This window comes from Primulina huaijiensis, chromosome 8 (genome assembly GCF_012295235.1).
Source record: "Primulina huaijiensis isolate GDHJ02 chromosome 8, ASM1229523v2, whole genome shotgun sequence".
NCBI lineage: Eukaryota > Viridiplantae > Streptophyta > Magnoliopsida > Lamiales > Gesneriaceae > Primulina > Primulina huaijiensis.
This window is the reverse complement of record NC_133313.1, coordinates 18,864,755-18,884,502: the sequence shown is the minus strand read 5'-3', so window position 1 is coordinate 18,884,502 and position 19,748 is coordinate 18,864,755. Positions and strand designations below refer to the sequence as shown.

Genomic DNA, 19,748 nt, shown 5'->3' with positions numbered 1-19,748 from the left:
ATATATTGTGTAAAAGATTTGGTTAATAAATCTTAAATGTCTATCTTGGCCTCAAACTACTTTTCAAAATAAATAATAATTAATAAAACTTTCACCTTGTACAGTTTACACTCACTCGGTGTGTCCTTCACTGGGCTTATGTCGAGTTCATCTCTCCTAAAAATCTAAATGAACTTTTAAACACTTTAGAGCATTAAAATTTAATAAATCTTTAAAGCAGTCAAATAATAAAATGCAACTAATTAATTAATTCGCGCAAGGGGTCTGTGGGTGATTTGGACATTACGTTCACCCTGTCGGAGGCCTCTTGCGCCTTGGAAGAAACTATGAAGCTGCCTGTCAATGAAAATTGAGAAAGAGGTGGTGACACATTCCATAACCCAATCAATAAATTTCCCCGGAAAGTGCAACCTGAACTAGATTCTAGGCTGCCCCGATGGAACATTACCATCTCATATCTCATCAACATGAATCTAAATCATGTTCATATCAATTCAGTGTAGAAGAAGGCTTTAATTAAATAAGACTGCCGTCTCGTTTTTCCTTTCTTGAGACTATCCCCTTGCACTCCTCACGCAACATTAGAGCCCTTCAAACTCAAACAGAGGCTAGCAGGAAACGAATTCCTATGCCTCGAGAGTTGGGAAGTTTTGGGTGGGTGGTGAAAAAGAGCCCTAAAAACCTTTCTTATTGTTTTCCAATTTTGTTTTCTATAGGGAACTTTTAAATTTAATATATGATACTGGTCATAAAGAATGTGTATCTTGAAAATTTCTTGTTTTACTTACACGTGTTTGCTCGTTGCACCCAATTATGACTTGTCATGAAAATTTCAGAATTTTCTCAAGCTGATATTGACAGTGATCTATCCTTATGGTGGTTTCTCTGAATTGCTTAACCATTTCTTTGATATTTCAAGCGAATCACCTACCTTTATTTTATATAATATACCAGTCTATATACCAAAATTAATTACCTTTCAATAATAAATGTGAATCAGCAAATTGGGGATTCAAGTATTGGATATTTCAAAATGGTTGGTTGACCCTTCCTTATCTACTGCTTAAATTCTTTCAGAGGAGGCGCATCAACGTTGAACGGGACTATAGGTCAAAGGAATTTGAACTGCACGATGTCAAAAAGTTAATATCTTCAGAAGAAACTTCTGCACCTTCATCTACCGTGGACGAGCTTCATCAAGAGATATCTGTTTGTTGCTCAAAACTCATTACACCATTTGTTTGTTTACCCTATTATCTGAAGTTTTAGTTGGCACAAATGTAGATTTTAAGTCTGTCAAATTGCTATATTGTGTGATTTGTTTTACTGTTCCATTGTCTGAAATGATGGCAGAAACTGCGAGATCGGATAAGAGAGAGGGAAATTTTTGTAGAAAAGCTTCAGATGGAAGTGAATGAAGCAGCGATTAAAGCTAAAGATTTCAGAATTTCATTTGAAAATTTGTGTGGTGATTGCATTATCGTCTCATTCCCTACTGAGTTCTATTGATCACCCATTCCTTACATGTATCATTTGCATTGTTTTACAATGCAGAGTCTGCGAAATCAGAAATTGATGTGTTAGCAGAAACAGAGAAGGAAGTAATGACTATTGAGACCACTCTACATGAGGCTGAAGCAGTTCGTCCCTTTAACCCTGCTCATTCATTTGCTTATTGTTTCTATTTTTAGGCCACAATTACTTAAAGAGTTTTTGGTGTCCTGCAGAAAAAGAAACATTTTGAGCAAGTGATGAATACTAGAGTCCTTTCCGACCTAAAAAATGCGGAGGCTAAGTATCAGGAACTTGAACAGAATTGTAAGGTGCGTTTATATTCTCGCATGGGATACATAAGTCCCCTCTAAGTTTCATCATGTTACTTGAGTGCTTGCAATTACGACTTTTGTATTCAGCTTCTTCATTCTTGGAAATATGGGCCTGCTTATAGTAATTCACTGCCAGGCATGGTAACATATGCACTGCAGAACTAAAGCAATTCACCTGCACATAACCACTAATTTTTTTCTGCACATTGCCTTTTTTTCGAGACAGTTTATGTTTTTACAACCCATGTGACTAAGTGATTCCAGAAAGAAACCAGTGCTGATTTGTGGTGAAATTGCAGGACGACCGTAACAAAGCGTCTATCATCTGCCCTGAAAGTGAAATTGAAGCTCTAGGAGGCTGCAAAGAGAGCAATCCTGAGCAACTCAGTGCTCAAGTGACAAGGTGGAGTCAAAAACTTCAGCGTGAGAGCCAGAGGTAAACATTTTGGGTATTCTATTTTCGACATTTTAATTCATTTTATTTTTTAAATACAATAAACCTGGAAGAACTTTGCAGATTTTCAGAATCCATTGACGATCTCAGAATGTTGTATGAGAAAAAAGAGCGTCGGATATCAAGAAAACAACAAACTTACAAAGCCTTTCGAGAAAAATTAGAAGTGAGTTTAAGAGAAAATGTCTTCATTTATCTTGTTTGATCTGCACGATGTCAAAGAGACAGCTATTCTCCTGTAAAATCCTTCACCAAACTCGTTTCTTCCTTGATTTTTGAATTTTTTATCGCTCACCTAACTCAATATGTTTTGGTGCAATGGAAAGAAATGTTAACTGTTATATTTTTCAAATTCATTCTTGATGTGCTATCCAACAGGGGGAGTGGGACCATTTCGTGTTGCTTTATAGTCACTCAATTTCATAGTGTTGCTTGATCTAGTATGTTTTCCTTATTTGCTTTCTTTCATAGAGATATGAATCTGAATCTTTAAGTTTCTTGATACCTTGTTTTGATTACTCTATATTTTATTGATAATGATCTCTGGTACTTGACTTCACAATTTTGCCACTTGGATTTTATTCCTGGCCTACCTTCTATTTTTTGTTTCCTGCTTATGTTTCAGGCATGTGATAAAGCGTTACAGCTGAGGTGGAGTAAATTTGAAAGGAATGCAACTCTTTTGAAGCGCCAGTTAACATGGCAGTAGGGCCTGTGTTATCTCTGCTGTTTTTCCTCATCCAAAGAAACTCTTTCTATGTGAAGAATTTTTTTCCAGCTTCTAATACCAAGTTTTCCTGTTAGATTTAATGGCCACTTGAAAAAAAAAGGGATCAGCGGTCAAATCCGAGTTAATTATGAAGAACAGACCCTCTCAGTGGAGGTAAATTGACTGAATATGTCGTGTTACTATTAATCCAAAGGGTTATCTCTGCTTTCCTAAAATCAATTGGCTATAAGTTAGTGGGTTACCGGTCTAAGAGCTAAAAAATGTCCCAATTTTTTTTTATTGTCTTATCAGGTAAAAATGCCTCAAGATGCATCAACCAGCTCTGTACGTGACACTAGGGGGCTTTCAGGTTTGGCTCTATTGTATATCACTCATCTTTTCTGATGGCAAGAAGAATAGAAATTAATGCTACTGTTTCTTTTTTAGGAGAAGTCCTGTACATTTTACTCTTGTTTTTCGAATTACGGGTGAGGTCTTCTTGCCAGCGGTGGTGGTAAATGTGGAGTTGTAGTTGGGAGTGCTAGATGTTGAAACTTTCAATTATCATCTTCCCATCTAGTTTGTATTTGAATGGTTGAGTGAACATCTTGGTTAAGTTTCATGCGACTTCACAAAGAAATGTGTGGCTTCCATCTCCTTAGCAGAAGATTACATAAAAGCTGTTGATTGTTTGAAGTTTCTAACTCCGTACGTAATCGGCCTCGTGATAAATGTCAAATGAACCCACATTCACCTAATAAAGAAATGAGCTGCTAGGTTCAATGAGCAATTTGGAATATAAATAGTTATTTCAGGTAAGAGTGCATTGCACCTTACCGCACTTGTAAGGATCACTTTCAGACTGTAATGTAATCCTTTATAAAGATCAAATATGTGGACAAGCATTATATTCGTTCTTAAAAACTTCAGAATCCTGTGTAAACTAAATGTGCTAAAGATACATGGGTAGGCCTCTTCCTCAAGGATATGCTTTTGTTTGCAATTTTTTTTTGTTGGTGATGGGTTACTTTAGTTGACATTTTGCATAAATGTGCGTGAAGAGTAGACTGACCGTTTGAGCCTTTTTATGAAGTGGTGTTTTCTCACATTTTATGAAGGAACCTAATAATGCTACGTACCGAAGCACGATTTATTGGGTTTGAACCTGGTTGTCACACTAGAATATTGCAGAAAGAAAATTACCTGTAGCTGGCAACTGGAAAATCGTGTTGTAATTTTGCTCTTTGATGTTTGACAGGTGGTGAGCGTTCCTTTTCAACATTGTGTTTTGCTCTCGCACTTCACGAGATGACAGAAGCCCCATTCCGTGCAATGGATGAATTTGATGTATTTATGGTGTGCATTCTGACTGAAAACTATGATTTCCTATATGTATGTGTAACAATCTATCTTCTCTAACATTAAAACCACGTGGAGATCAGATCTTTGTGTGTGTTACAACTACAAAAAATCTGACAGTTAAGAGGGGAAAAACAGTTGGATTGTGTTTTTTTCTGGAGGGTGCTATTCTTGCTATTTAGTTCATGATATCTTATTCTTCATGATCATATTTATATTTTTTTTTCCATTATCATTGATGTCAATCCTGGCTATCACCTTTCACAATGACTAAAAGCAATGAAACGAGCTGCTCACCAATCAGGATGCTGATATAGTTCACCTTAACACTGCTAACATATAATCTGCCAATCCGGGCGTGCGATTAATCTTTTTTGTCTGAAGTAAGCATATACTATTTGAACTTATAGTCTCCAATTATAAAATTGCCAAAGAGTAAAACCACTTGTGATATTCCATATTGAGAAAAGGGATTCTTTGCATGGACTTGGAAGCCTTTCATATCAGTATGGTGTTTTTTTATTGTTTCTGATAGTTACAGTTATACTATCTTATCTCAAAATGTTAAGGAAATATGACGTTGCAACATCAGCTTGCATCTACAAGTATCACTACTCAGCCACTATTACGTAATTTGTATGTAGCTTCTCTGCTATTGGACAGGGAAAAAAGTGGTTCTGTAATTCAATGCTTTTTTATCTTGGTTCGATCCACAGGATGCCGTCAGCAGAAAAATCAGTCTAGATGCTATTGTGGATTTTGCTTTGGCACATGGATCCCAGTGGATATTTATTACTCCTCATGACATCAGGTAACAAACTACCTTGGAAAAAACCTTTTTGATCGAGTAGAAGACCGTGCATGGTTTATTGCTGCCGTTATTATGGAGATATATCGTGTAATTATTGTTTTTTCGATTCAGCATGGTGAAATACGATGAAAGGATAAAGAAACAGCAAATGGCAGCGCCTCGCGGATAATTGTCATTTGGCTGCTTTGTTATGTTCTGAGCCGTAGTTTACATAGTGTCTCAAATTTCATGTCGGGACTGACATACCAAATTTCGGATACTTTTATTAATTGGTAGGTCCGGAAAACTGAAGAAGAGACGACTTTTTTTATTTATTAGAATTCTAAACTTGATTTTTACAAAAACTCATTAAATTTGGAAATTATTTAAGAGGACAGTCTCCCTGTGCTGTTATTGCCCCTAATTGTGTTTCTTTTTGCTTTATGGTTTGTATTAACTTGTTTCTTCATTAAAACAATTAAGAGAATACAATGTTTGTTGAAATAACAACTCTTTCTTACACTTTTCAGTGTGAGGTGGGAAGTTAATGGACTGAGAATGATGCATTACCATTACTTCGTAGTATAAAAAAATGAATCTTTGAATGGCAAAAGCTGAAGTATTGAAGAAACTGTATCGAGAGTTGATTTTCTCGATGAAGAAATTGTTTTTACACCAAGATGGATTAGTACAAAATCTATCTCACAAGAATCATTTTTTTTTTTGCAAAAACTTGTGTGAGACGGTCTCATGGATCGTATTTTGTGAGACGAATATCTTATTTGAGTCATCTATTAAAAAAATATTATTTTTTATGCTAAGAGTATTATTTTTATTGTGAATATCGGTAAGATTGACTCGTTTCACAGATAAAAATTCGTGAGACCGTAGCACAAGAGATTTACTCTTCTTTTTATGGATACAATCTCACAAGATTCTTAACATTTGGTATATTATTTGTCACTTTGAAAGGGGTGAAGAAGTTGGTGGAGGCCAATACGGAGGCAGGTTTACATGTCTTGAGGCCCTGATCCCTTACTGCTTCTAAAATAATTACAAATAAGTTTCAAAAAACAAAAGTTACAAATAAGATAGAGAGAATGGCCAAATTTGCGCAACGACTTTGGTACTAAAGGCTTAGTTGATATGAAATATCAGGTGAAATTTATATAATTCGTTTATTGTTATGATTGTGTTTTGAAATGGACATGGAATTTTTATGAAATTCATGTAATATTTATGTGTAATTTGTAAATGTAAATACAATGAATTTATATAATATGAACATAATGCTATTTTTGTCCAGAATTNAATTCAAATTATTGACTTGAATTAATAATAATTGAATTTTAAATTTATTTTTGGAGAAATTTGTAATCACTCCCTTTTTCCCAACTCAACTTTCTCCTCACTCCTTGTCCATCTAAATCTTTGTTCTAACTCCCCAAATTTCTAAAAATTTCATAAACATCATTAATTCTTATGATTTTGATATGTGACATTGTTATACCTATCGAGCCTGTTTTTGAAGGCATATAGCCCCAAGACATATAGCTATGCAAGGTTTCACCATTTAAGTTCAGTACCCCAACTCAAAGCTACGGCTTTCGGATAAGTAGATGAGGGATCCAAGGATCAATCACATGGTGTCACATTTAAGGGTACCTATCAGCTTGCTAACCTCAAACTCTGTAACAGAGCCGAGGTTGTCCCCTACGTAGAGTCGCGCTTCGTGTCAGATCACACGATAGAGGCTCGGGGCTTTTTATAAGCTCTGATACAATTTTTCCCAAGAAAATCAATTATTAAAATATATAAGATTGTTTTTGTCAAATTTTTCCTTTTGAGGGAGTTTAGGCAAAGATTTTGAAGGGTAGAGAGTTGGTATAAAATTAAGTTTGGGTTTAGAGATTTATTTCTAATTTTTCCTTTATATCAATTTATAATGATTGTGGAATTTAAATTACAATCATAAATCAAATCTAGTGTCATTTGAAATGGATCCTTCGAATCTTTCTCTAATTAAATATTTTCCTCCAAATGAAATCCATTTGGAAAAAATGGAAGCACAACCTCAACTCATTTACAACTTCCATTATGGAAAGGGAAAAAAAAAATTACGTTATTATTTAGAGTATGTTGGAGTCTTGCAGAGAAGACGAAGAAACTGAGCACAAAAAAAGAGGCTTTCTTTCAAATTCTTGGAAGCTGAAAAGAAGAAGAAGAGGGAGAAATTGAGTGGGAGTTCACTTCAAACAATGGCATTTTCCCTGAAAAAGAAAACCAGAATTCTCTGTGGTTTAAGCAAAAGAAAGCTTTGAATTCCTCATAATGCGCCGCCATTCTTTGACCTCAAAGCAAACCCAGCCACAGAATCAAAGGCAAAGGCCATCTCAGAGGAATTTGAATTTCCTAGGCTTGTGAGGTCCATCAAGATTCCTTGATGAAAAATCTGCGTTGAAAGCTGATGAAGTGGACAGAGGTTTAAAGATTTTGGCGACGGGTGCCCAAATCTGAGGAAATTAACCGTGATGATGAATGCCAGCGAAATGGGGATATTAACTGGGGCTGAGGCCTCGAGCCCCACATTGCAATAACTTGAGCTACATATGTGCAATGACCCAGTTCTGCGTGGGATCGTTGCGTCTCACAATTTAAAGATTTTAAAGTTAACTGGTGCTGTGGATGGTTCTTACAATTCACCAGTTTCCGATCTTGGGTTGACTATTTTAGCACAAGGGTGTGAGAAATTGGTGAAGGTTGAGTTGAGTAGATGTAAAGGGAGTTATGAAGGGATTAAAGCTATCGGGCACTGCTGTCAAACTCTCAAAGAGCTTATTATTTGCGATCATAGGATGGAAGATGGATGGATATCCGCCCTTCCGTATTGCGAAAAGTTGAAAACTTTAAGGTTTTATCATGTAAACAAATTGATCGGGTTCCTGAAGCGGATGAGCATTTGGGATCTTGTTCTGCTCTTGAAAATTTGCATATAGAGAAGTGTCAATGAAGAGATAAGAGGATTTTAGGGGCATTATTCGTTGTTTGCCAAAACCTGAGGGATGTGGTTCTGAAGAACTTCTGGGGAATAGATGATGATATGTTTAGCACTGCAAGCGCTTTTAGTTAATGGGCTTCTTTTATTTTCCTTTTAAGTTCGGCAAGGTTTTGAAAATCTTTTGTTCTATGTTTGATAGCTTAATGTTTTCGACTTCACTTATGGTGATCGAGGATTCGAGTCAAGATAAAGAAAACTGTAGTTTTATAGGCAATATCATGTCACCTAACCATATAGTAGTCTAATTTGGGCTGTTTCAATTTATCTGCAGGAGAGTAAGATCGTTATCCTCAGAAGGGTGCTCGTTACTATCGACATTTATCTTTTCTTGGAACGAACATCATCAGAGCCTCAAAGTGAAATCATGTGATAACATAAAGGATTGTGCTCCTTGCAGTGTGTTCTCTTCTCTCAAGGACTTGAAATGGAAGCCCGATTCCAAATCTGTCCTTTCGGCTAATCCTGCAGGAACTGGACTCGGTAAGAAGGGTTACAGGATGTTCAAGAGATCCTGTGATTGGAAATCTTCGCCTGTTGCCTAGAACTTCAGATTCTTGAAAAAGCCGATGCGCAAATTCTTGAAAAAGACTTCAGATTATTGTAAAGATTGGTATTTACACTTCTTCAAGAAATATTGCGACCAGAGATCTTTGTTAGAACTTCAGATTTTTCAATCTACACACGAACAAATGCTGCTCTATGTTTGCAGTCGGTGTTGATGGATTGATCTTTACAATATTTCAAGGGAAAGAAGACGTAAATTGGTGGATTTTCTTCCATGTATTTTAACTGATTCTCTATTCTCACTTCTTAACTCGTTTATCTTAATCAACAAGAGTTTCTTGTTTCATGGAGTTATCACTTCTTCCATGGATTGATCTCTAGCTATTATCACTTCTCAACTGTACATCTTCTCTACCAAAGTAAAATAATCACATATACACGTTATAAGTAAAGCTCGACAGTCCAAACACATTATAATTTAATGAATAAGTTTTTGTGAGACGATCTCATGTATATATATCCATGAGATGATCGACTTTATCCATATTTACCATAAAAAAATCATAATTTTGGCATAAAAAGTGGTACTTTTTATAAATGTTCCGAATAAAATATTTGTCACACACAATTGACCTGTGAGATCATCTCACATGAGTTTGTGTGTATTTCAATTTGAACATTCAAAAGGTATTTATTTTGTATCCAGCCATCTTTACATTAATTTTTTTAAAAATATTTAAGTTCGTTTTTATTTATTTCTCATGGAAAATACCAATGATTAAATATTTTGTAAAAAATAACTTGATTAAGTGAATATATAATATTTGTATAATTCATATAAATAGATAAGATTTTGTTCATGTCAAGAACATATATTAAACACAAAATTATTATTAAATTGAATATAAATTAATACTAACTATTTTTAATAGTGAGAGAGCAAATTACACGAGGGTTTTGGCCGTTGCTTGAAGCAATATAACTGGAGGGATTTAATTGCAAATTTAAGGGTGTATGGGGGTAAAATGGAAATGAGGAATAGTTGAGACTGTTTGTTGTAAATAAACCAGATCCAGCAGTTAACCAAAAACTTTGGCGCACCATTTGACTGGAAGATCCAACGTCCAAGTCTCCTTTTTCCGGTGACGGAGTCATCGACGTTTGGCGGCGCGTGGCACGGAATACATTTTCGTTGTGGCTCTTGAGTTACACTTTCTTCTTAAATTGTGATCTATAGCTCAAACTGAATGGAAATGGACTGAATTGGAAAGAAATATTGGAGTGAATTGATTCAGAACTCAGTTTAAGATGATTGTTAGCGGACTCTGAAATAACTAGAGAGCTGGGCCGGGGACTGAATTGATGTTTTGGATGAATATTGAAGGATTGCTGGATAAATTGCTTTTAATCTCATTTTACGATATTTTTACGATATTCACAAAAATGTAGGATGAAATTCCTGCTGATATCTGATTTAGGGGGTAATCGTGGATAAATTTCAAGCTCGTAGTTAATTAGGAGGTGCTTTTCATTCTCTACATCTTCAGATTAAATGACTAATGATGTCGAAAATCCTAAAGATGGAAACACTTCAGACGCGCGATCAGTTCCTCCTGAAACTCTATCCACTTGGTATTCCAGCCTGCTGCAGCAAGTATCGGTTTATGGAATTGCTGCGGGTTATTGCATTTCTGCTTCGTTGTTATCCATAATAAATAAATGGGCTGTCATGAAATTTCCTTACCCAGGAGCTCTAACAGCGCTGCAGTACTTGACCAGTGCTGCTGGAGTATTGATATGTGGCTGGCTCAAGTTAATAGAACACGATAAGCTCAATCTTCTTACAATGTGGCGCTTTTTGCCTGCTGCATTTATATTTTATTTGTCCCTATTCACAAATAGTGAACTTCTTCTACATGCTAATGTCGACACATTCATTGTTTTTCGCTCGGTTGTCCCAATATTTGTTGCCATTGGTGAAACCCTCTACTTGCACCAGCCTTGGCCTTCGTTGAAAACGTGGTTATCCCTTGGGACTATATTTGGTGGCAGTGTGCTCTATGTCATAACAGATTATCAGTTCACTTTAATGGCTTATAGCTGGGCATTAGCGTATTTGGTGAGCATGTCGATAGATTTATTTTACATTAAACATGTAGTTATGACAATTGGTTTGGACACTTGGGGTCTTGTGCTGTACAATAATCTTGAAGCCTTGCTGTTGTTTCCTGTGGAGTTGCTTATAATGGGAGAATTGAAGAAGATAGAGCATGAAATTTCAGATGAGCCAGAGTGGCATTCTTTTCAGGTGGTTTTGCCTGTAGGGTTATCGTGTCTGTTTGGTTTAGGCGTCTCCTTTTTTGGGTTCTCTTGTCGCAGAGCCATATCAGCTACGGGGTTCACTGTTCTTGGCATAGTGAACAAACTGCTGACAGTTGTGATAAATCTTGTTATTTGGGATAAACACTCAACCTTTGTGGGAACACTGGGGTTGTTGATTTGCATGGTTGGGGGCATTTTGTATCAACAATCTACTAGCAGCGAATATAAACCCGCGAAAGAAGTAATAGCTCAAGAGAGTGAAGAACACCAGAAGCTGCTTGAAATGCTAAATATTCATGAGAACAGTAGCGATGAAAAGAAAGTTACTGAAGTGGGAGAAGGAAAATCATAGGCCATCTTTAAAAAGATTTTTGTTAGGTCATTATTATTATTATTTTACTTGTCCAAATGGTTGATGGGTTTTACGAAGGAATAGATCTCAGCTTTTTCAGATTCATCATGGTGTTCACTGTCCGGTTCTTTGTTTACGTGGATTCTTGTCCAAATCACCCCTGTGATTGAGGATGTGATCGTTGCAATGTAAACCTCCTGATATCTTCAAGAATGGTGGCACACCTACCTCAATACATCAACTCAGGGACCGAGTCAGAAATTCGATTTGGGGGGCAAAAATTTTTTTTTAAAAAAATTATAAAAAAAAAACGTTGATAATAACTAATATTATATTTCTGTACAAATGAACAAAAAGTAATTATAAAAATTTATTTAATACAATAAAAAATATAACTTTAGTTTTGAAATAAATTACCTAGACAAAGGAGTTATAAGATATATCAAAGTTCTAGATGCTATTATATCTATGACATATTTTATAATGTTCAAGTTTGAGTTAAAATAATAATATTTTAAAAACTACAATTAAATTGAAAATATAAAAACTAGAATACAAAATGTATATATAAAATCACAAGTTATGCTCAAGTATTTTCGACTATTTATAATTTCAAACTCTGAACATTTTCAATATATATTAGTAACTTACTAGATGAGATATTAAAAATAAAATCAAAATGTACGTACTTAAAAAAAAAAAACTAGAAGATAACAATTTATTTAAAGATAACATTAACGAGAGAATATATTTGGAGACAAGGAAAATAAATATAGGATAACTAAGTAAAGTTGTTTAAGATTTATATTTGTTTCATTTTATTTATTTATTATTCTTATTTGTAAAATTATTTTAAAATGAAATAATTGTTATTGAGGCGTAATTTAATTATTTAAATAAAAATATATAGGTGAATTAACTTAAAAAATAGTGGAGGAGTATATAAATATTTTATTTAGATTAAAGAGCATTTACAAAAAGTTTCGAAGATGAGTGGATGTGATCGACTAAATTAATCCTGTAGTGGAAAAGTTGGTTTTGGACGTAGAGGTCCTATATTACAACTGACGTCTCCTTGTATACCCATACTTGACATACTGTGTTGAGTGTATCAAAACCTAAACCAGGGAAGAAAACACTAATAAGAAACTCAAGAAAAACCCTTTTAATGAAAACATAAAACTTAAAATTCCGATTGTTTTTAATGTTTTGAATCAAATTTCATTCGAAAACACAAGTGGACCTATTGAATGCATAAATATTGTTTGTGTTGGTCTAAAAAGATAAAGATCATTTGTTTTATCTACTAATAATTGAATACATCTATACAATTTATATTATTAAGTTTGAGACACTTAGAATAACTAATTTTGATGTCATGATATGTCGTAATAATTATATATATCAATAAAGTGTTAAAATTTAAATGTAAGTTATATGTATTTCAACGGATAGAGTCTATATATTTAATTTTTACTGGAATCATTTTTTTATTTTTTTTATTTTTTAATTTATATATCAAAATTACATTGTATATGTTTACTATTTTTTATAATTATAAACCAAATAAATTATATAAAATATTATATAAATAGGTGCATTAGTATGTAATAAAACAAAAACAGTACTGAGGAAAAAAATAAAACAAATATTCCGTAACACGTGTCTTGTACGGAGTTACAGGAATCAAACAAAACCTAAGCTGAAAATCGTGTGAAGAAATCCTATCTCGCAGCACACTCCTTTCCTCAATCGACCTCCGAAGATCTTAGGTTTTCAGATTGGGTCCTTCTGTAGATCTTCTAGATTATTGCTGCTTCTTTTAGCATTTCAAGTCTCAACTTCTCCAATCTCAACGATGGATGCTCAGAGAGCTTTGCTTGATGAACTCATGGGCGCAGGTTTGATGCAACTTCATTTAAAACCCTAATGTTTCTAATCTCGATTCGACATGGCTTTATCTTGATAGTTTTTGCTTCTAGTATCTTTTTTTTTTGGATAAATTTGTTACATTTTGTGTTAAATTATTTTTGAAGAGCATAGGTTGCGTACGAAGGAACCAAATTAGAGCGTTACGTTTGGAATCTCGTGAATGTGAATCGATATTTTCCTAATTAAGTAGACATATTTGAATCTTGATTGTCTGGCTCATAGTTGCTTTGTTTTTATCCGACTTATCTTCATTAAACAGATTCCATGTTTTTTCAGAACGCTAACATTTTACTGTGCTTTTTTTTTAGATGTTCCATTTCAATTTATTTTGTACTTCTGGTTACTAAATTGAATGGTTTTTGATAGTTCAAGAATTTCCCATGGTTTTTGCAGCTCGTAATTTGACCGATGAGGAGAGAAAAGGTTACCGAGAAATTAACTGGGACGACAAGGAAGTTTGTGGATTCTATATGGTTCGATTTTGCCCTCATGATTTGTTCGTCAACACTCGTAGTGATCTAGGTGCAATCTCTAACATTTCCTCATGCCCTTTATGTCAATTTTTAGTTGGAAATTCTGTTGAATATTGTTCAAAATACTTTATTTTTTATTTGAATTGTTTATCATTTCTTGGTGAATAAACCGAAGATGTTCCTTTTATTTCAGCAACTATTCTACACTTGTATTTATATTCAGTTCCATAGTATGCTTACAAGTCATTTTTATTTCTTTTGCAACAGGGGTGTGCCCAAAGATTCATGATCCAAAATTGAAGGAAAGGTAAGGAACGGTTATTGATCTGGAATATTTTCTATGATGATTTTCCAGTTACGCTCTTGCTTAGTTCTAAGATTTATTTGAGGAAGTTGGAGAATAGCTTGAAAATAGTTCGATATTGAACCTCTTCATTTTGACATTTCAAACGAATTAAATGTCTGTTTGATTTTTTTCTAAATGTAAAATCATGCTTATTAACTGGTTACCATAAACAACCTGGAGATCCTTGTGCAGTTCTTACCTCGTCTCTCTCTTTAATTTTTTTATAATTGTTGTTATCTTAGTTGATAAATTATTTAACAAAATGTTGGCGTATTCAGGAAGAATAATATTAGCTGCTTGTTGGAATTTATTATTTTACTATCTTCACAAACCTGAACCTAAGGATTATTTGCAAAAATATGTGGATGAGTTCTCGAGGCTTTGTATATTGATTTTTGTGTGCTAGGCGTAATTGTATTTCTCAGTGCATCTATGTTATTTCTCAGTGTTTGTAGCCGTAATTATGTCAGCACTCCCATTTCAAACTACTTATTGAGGCAGTTTGATGGTCCATGGATGCTTTGATACAACTTTAATCTGTTAACTTGAGGACTCTGAAACATTGGATACATGGGCATTGGTGTTATTCTTTTTATATTTCTTATTAGTCATGCATATGGTTTTATTCCACAATTGTGATGAGACGTGTTTCTCTCTTATTAGCTTTGAGAACTCCCCAAGACATGATTCATATGTGTCCAAATTTGAAGCTGAACTTGCCCACTTCTGTGAAAGACTGGTAAGTTTCCAATTTTACACGTGAAGTTCAACGTTTCAATAGATTCACAAGATGTTACCATAATCAATACTATCTTTTAGGTTTCAGACTTAGATAGAAGAGTTAGACGTGGTCGTGAACGCCTTGAACAAGATGTTGAAGTCCTTCCTCCACCTCCGATTTCTGCCGAAAAATCTGACCAGTTGTCTATGCTGGAAGAGAAGATAAAAAACCTACTTGAACAAGTCGAATCTCTTGGTGAGGAAGGGAAGGTTGATGAAGCTGAGGCGCTCATGAGAAAGGTGCTTTTTAAGTTTATCTGTTTATTATGTGCTATTTCCTCTTCAATTTTAAAAGAGTTTCTGGTCTAAACATGCTGACTTTGATTGCCATGCTTTTCAGGTCGAGATACTGAATATTGAGAAGACAGTTTTGACTCAGCAACCACAGCAGGATAAACTGTTACTGGCTGCACAGGAGAAAAAAATGGCTCTATGTGAGATATGTGGTTCCTTTCTGGTGGCAAATGATGCTGCAGAGAGAACTCAGTCACATGTTACGGGTAAGCAGCATATGGGCTACGGCATGGTTCGTGATTTTCTGGCTGAGCATAAGGTGCGTATGATACAATTCGTGTTTCAACTTACACAAAAAAGTTACATAGACATAACCATACTCTTTGTGAATGTGTACAATCAACAGGAAACCAAGGAGAAGGCAAGAGAAGAGGAAAGATTGGCAAAGGAGAAAGAAGTTGAAGAACGGAGGAAGAAACGAGAGAAAGAATATGAGAGCAGACACAAAACTGACTCATCTGACAGGGACAGGAACCGAGACAGGGAGAGGGATCGTCTACGAGAAAGGGATCGTTATCGTGAGAGATCTCGTGAAAGAAACGGCAGAGGAAGCCGGGATGGGGGAAGAGTATTTGATTTTATGTCCAATAGTTCGAGGAATGGAAGGGAAGGAAGCAGAGATAGATATAGAGACCGTGACAGAAGCAGGTCTCGTTCTCCCATCAGGCATGGTAACAGGAGGTCATCCAGGAGCCCTATTCGCGTCCGTTAAAAAAGATTGTAGTGATAATTTTCTAAATCTGAATGCTGAAGAGGTAGCCATTTTTATGCCCCCCAAATTTAATGTATATATTTGGAGTCTCAAATTCCCGTTGTCATTATGAGTGAACTTGTTTTTTGTTCTCACAGCTCTATTGAGATTATACCGTGTCCCTTTCATCGATATAATTAGAGGAGAAAAATGAGGTAGGTATATCTTTATCGTCGTGACTATTTTTGTTGCACTTTGGGTCGATTGATCCATTTAGTTTACATGGTTTCCTCTCAAAACATGGCTTGTTATTGTCTTTTTGGAATGGGATCATCTCATCTCATCTCATCTCAAGTAGTTTAAAGAACAGATAACATGTGTTCGTTCATAGTACTGCTACTGTGGAGAACAATTGTTTTTACGAAAGTGAGGTAACCTGCCGGTTTATTTACCGTGTTAAATATATGCTAATTTTCACGATTTTGGCTTTTTCTATTTTGTTTATTTAGATGCCTGGTGCAAATTCGAGTCCGATCTATTTGGTAACTCGGGTTATTCAATCAAAACACTTGTTTGTGATAGTTGCTTACTTGGACAGCTGTGGTAAACTTTTCTTACCTTATTTGTTTTTCACTTATTGGCTTGTTTTTCACTTATTGGCCATGGACTTGATTAGTTCAGCCGTGCTGATACATGGCCTAACATCAATGAAAGTATTAGTCGGCAATTGTGAGTAACTTCTAGTTTACTGAGATGGGGACTCAACAGGTTGGGGTCAAGTACACTTCGTATTCCTCCTGGTTCATTTTCTGCACCTCCGGTGTGGATCTAAAAATTTATAAGGTTATTTATTATTTATACATGGGTTCTTCATAGCAGAAGCTACATTCAGGCCACCAGGATGAGAGCATACTCCTATTTAAGAATGTTTGAAAATGCAAAATCCATTCTACTATTGACTTTTTGTGGAGCAAGGATGTTGAGAGGGCTGCAGTTGGTAACATTTGTTTTCTTGCGGTTGAAAAGTAGGGTTCTGTAGGGATAACTTTATAATGATACCTGTGTGTGTGTGTGTGTGTCTGTTGTATGCATAGAACCTGAGTTTTTTTTATTTGACTCAGAGCAACGTCTGCTTGTTTCGAGCAGTGTGTGCTCTACAAAAGTGTGATGCTCCCTCGATTGTTTGTTGATTCACCAAGCATCAGATTCGGCTTTCGTTATCCTTTGTCCCTTGATGCAACACATGGAAATGAAAGGGTATTTAGATCTCGTTTTCGGTTTTCAATGTTGTTTTGCCCTTTTAGTAGTTAATCTCATACTGCAAACCTCTACCTGTTATTTATTCATTGAAATTATTTATCCTCATATCGATACATTGGTGGGGAAAAGGAACCGTACTGGTTCTTGCATCGGAAAAGACGTGCCAACTGAGGTAATCATCTTGGCTTAAAGTTGAGCAAATAACGTATGTAGCGCGTGGCACAAAAAATGATGAAAACGAAGTGATTAACCGAATTGTAGTAGTCCAAGTCATTGAATTCAAGTTAGATAACATATATTATCATTATCATGGTTATATCATCTTAAAATTTGAATGCCAACATTTTCTATGTTATTTTAGTGGAATAGTATCTCATGAGACAGTCTTTCATATATATTTTTGTGATAATGGTCAATTTGATCTATATTTAAAGCGAAAAGTAATTTTTTTTGGCAATATTTATTCATGAATTGGGTTGAGTCAAGATTTATTTTACAAAATTGATCGTCAAAGCTTCTGGGTTGCCAGATATCTATCCATATTCTCGATGGAATGGGGTTTTGGGGTTTCCTTGGCGGGGAAAGATACGAAGATTTTAGTATTTATTTTGAGTTCACGTGACAAAGTTATATCTCCTTCAAATAATAGAAAAAAGTGTTCAATTTTTAACAGAACATTCTCAGTTTTTTTTATAGAAAAATGTGTTCGATTCTCCTAACCTGCACTACTCTGCAGATTGCCAGTGAATTATAAATAACCACAGATTTGATCGTAAATTGAAAAAGATATCACTGAAATATCCAAGAGCCTTCAAAGTTGAAATCCGGGAAAAGCCCAACCATATCAGATATCGACAACAATAAAGCCCATTAGGCCCATTAAACAGTTGATGGGCCCATAAATTATCCGGTCGAGAGTCCAGAACCATCTCAACGAATTCCCGAACCTGGTAACTTCTACACAATTCCCATCCATCCTATAAATGACCACCATTGCCCTTCTCTCACTTCACGCACTACACTCGCTTTGTTTCGAGCTAACCCATTTTGCAAGTTTTCTTCTTCTCCAAGCTTTCAACCGCATCGGCGATGGCGTCTTCGCTAGCCTTGAAGAAGCTCGTTTCTTCCGGTATCCTCTCGAGGTCCCTCCGTCCAGTGTGTGCGGTGGCTCAGCCCGCCTCGTCACGACTCTTCAACACCAACGCCGTACGTGAGTACGACAGCGATGAACGTGACTTGGATGTTGACCGTCGACTAGATCGCCGGGTGTTCTCGCCCTTTACAGGTAATTAATTATACCTTCTTCTGCCATGTGAGGAGCTCTTTACGTGTATTGGAAGCTCTGTTTCGTGTTACTTTTTTTGTCTTGTTATTGCCTCATTTACTTGATTTCGGCGGAACTGCATTTCTAGGTATTATTTGGTTAATTTTATTTAGTTGGAGGTATAATGAAACTTATATTATCCTCTGTCGATTTGATGGAACAAGCTTTTGTGGATAGAGTAAGCTTTTGAACTATACGAGTGATTGAGTTTGTTTGTGAGGTACTGTTTATTTGCTTGTGTTCGTTGGAATCAAATTAAGACAACAACCATCTACACATGCAGACTTTTTCAGCCCATTCTCACCACGCAGCAGCCTGAGCCAAATCCTGAACATGATGGATCAATTTATGGAATCCCCTGTAACTTCTAGCTTAAGAAGGAACTGGGACGTTAAAGAAACAGCTGACGGTCTTCAACTGCGTGTGGACATGCCTGGTCTGAGCAAGGAGGAGGTCAAAGTCTCGGTGGAGCAGAATACTCTGGTCATCAAAGGAGAGGGCAAGAAAGAGTCCGAAGACGAAGAGACTATGCAGAGGTACAGTAGCAGAATCGATCTTCCTGAGAAACTGTACAAGACAAATGAGATCAAAGCCGAGATGAAAAATGGGGTTCTCAAGATTTTCCTGCCCAAGATTAAAGAAGAGGAGAGAGTTGATGTTTTCAATGTGAATGTTGAGTGACCAATAAATAAATAATAATATATATCATAAGTGAATGTTGTTTGTGAGAATATGAATGGAAATTGCTTTTTCTCGACTCTTTGTGGGAATTTGCTTTGATTTGTTTGATAAATGTTCATTTGTGTCGATGATTTCCGTCGGATAGAGCATTCATGTAATCTCAATCCTAATTCTCCATGTATTTGCGGATAATCTATCACCTGCTGGCGGAAACATACATTTGAATGTTTCGTGATAACATGAAGATGTACAATCTTGATTCCTTCCTAAGAATTCACTTTAACTTAGTTGCGATTTAATATGATTTTGAGTGATTATGATCTGCTCCTTGGTTTTCATCTCAGCACAAGTCAAAAATTTATGTGGGACGGTTTCATGGGTTGTATTTTGTGAAACGATCTTATAGGTTGTATTTTATGAAACATATTTTTTATTTGGGTCTTCCATGAAAAAGTATTAATTTTAATGCTAAGAGTATTATTTTTTATTGTGAATATCGATAGGGTTGATCAATCTCATAAATAAAGATTCGTCAGACCGTCTCATAAGAGATGTATCTTACCATAATACCAAGTCTCCATGCGAATTAATTG

The 19,748-nt window shown here is 35.5% G+C and overlaps 4 protein-coding genes and 1 pseudogene across 4 annotated transcripts in view; all 5 read left to right on the top strand.

The window, feature by feature from the left end:
• LOC140983238 (structural maintenance of chromosomes protein 6B-like) overlaps window positions 1–5,562 on the top strand; it is a 12,172-nt gene extending 6,610 nt beyond the window's left edge. The window contains exons 3-14 of the mRNA XM_073450196.1: window positions 1,078–1,209; window positions 1,354–1,468; window positions 1,555–1,640; window positions 1,728–1,823; window positions 2,126–2,262; window positions 2,344–2,446; window positions 2,906–2,985; window positions 3,085–3,163; window positions 3,302–3,359; window positions 4,248–4,345; window positions 5,065–5,159; window positions 5,271–5,562. Coding sequence (XP_073306297.1) covers window positions 1,078–1,209; window positions 1,354–1,468; window positions 1,555–1,640; window positions 1,728–1,823; window positions 2,126–2,262; window positions 2,344–2,446; window positions 2,906–2,985; window positions 3,085–3,163; window positions 3,302–3,359; window positions 4,248–4,345; window positions 5,065–5,159; window positions 5,271–5,328 — 1,137 coding nt within the window. The 3' untranslated portion in view covers window positions 5,329–5,562. The remainder of the gene's footprint in view (window positions 1–1,077; window positions 1,210–1,353; window positions 1,469–1,554; window positions 1,641–1,727; window positions 1,824–2,125; window positions 2,263–2,343; window positions 2,447–2,905; window positions 2,986–3,084; window positions 3,164–3,301; window positions 3,360–4,247; window positions 4,346–5,064; window positions 5,160–5,270) is intronic.
• Window positions 5,563–7,282: 1,720 nt separating this feature from the next.
• Window positions 7,283–8,942, top strand: LOC140983239 (F-box protein At5g51380-like; annotated as a pseudogene).
• Window positions 8,943–9,749: 807 nt separating this feature from the next.
• On the top strand, window positions 9,750–11,473 carry LOC140983166 (GDP-mannose transporter GONST3). Its single transcript, XM_073450093.1, has one exon. The coding sequence runs from the start codon at window positions 10,253–10,255 to the stop codon at window positions 11,372–11,374; it is 1,122 nt and encodes a 373-aa protein (XP_073306194.1). The 5' UTR covers window positions 9,750–10,252; the 3' UTR covers window positions 11,375–11,473.
• A 1,569-nt stretch (window positions 11,474–13,042) lies between these two features.
• On the top strand, window positions 13,043–17,160 carry LOC140982480 (uncharacterized). Its single transcript, XM_073449002.1, has 8 exons — window positions 13,043–13,275; window positions 13,700–13,828; window positions 14,047–14,086; window positions 14,789–14,864; window positions 14,945–15,145; window positions 15,246–15,458; window positions 15,546–15,954; window positions 16,049–17,160. The coding sequence occupies exons 1-7, from the start codon at window positions 13,233–13,235 to the stop codon at window positions 15,909–15,911; spliced, it is 1,068 nt and encodes a 355-aa protein (XP_073305103.1). The 5' UTR covers window positions 13,043–13,232; the 3' UTR covers window positions 15,912–15,954; window positions 16,049–17,160.
• Window positions 17,161–17,680: 520 nt separating this feature from the next.
• On the top strand, window positions 17,681–19,229 carry LOC140982481 (heat shock 22 kDa protein, mitochondrial). The gene is made up of 2 exons (XM_073449004.1): window positions 17,681–18,435; window positions 18,758–19,229. The coding sequence occupies exons 1-2, from the start codon at window positions 18,240–18,242 to the stop codon at window positions 19,153–19,155; spliced, it is 594 nt and encodes a 197-aa protein (XP_073305105.1). The 5' UTR covers window positions 17,681–18,239; the 3' UTR covers window positions 19,156–19,229.
• The last annotated feature ends 519 nt before the right edge of the window (window positions 19,230–19,748 follow it).

Bases quoted from the DNA above. Each gene is read 5' to 3' on its own strand.
- LOC140983166 (XM_073450093.1), top strand. From the start codon at position 10,253: ATGACTAATGATGTCGAAAATCCTAAAGATGGAAACACTTCAGACGCG.
- LOC140982480 (XM_073449002.1), top strand. From the start codon at position 13,233: ATGGATGCTCAGAGAGCTTTGCTTGATGAACTCATGGGCGCAG. The intron at 13,276-13,699 runs GTTTGATGCAAC...TGGTTTTTGCAG, and splicing joins TGATGAACTCATGGGCGCAG to CTCGTAATTTGACCGATGAG. The intron at 15,146-15,245 runs GTGCTTTTTAAG...CATGCTTTTCAG, and splicing joins CTGAGGCGCTCATGAGAAAG to GTCGAGATACTGAATATTGA.
- LOC140982481 (XM_073449004.1), top strand. From the start codon at position 18,240: ATGGCGTCTTCGCTAGCCTTGAAGAAGCTCGTTTCTTCCGGTATCCTC. The intron at 18,436-18,757 runs GTAATTAATTAT...CTACACATGCAG, and splicing joins GGTGTTCTCGCCCTTTACAG to ACTTTTTCAGCCCATTCTCA.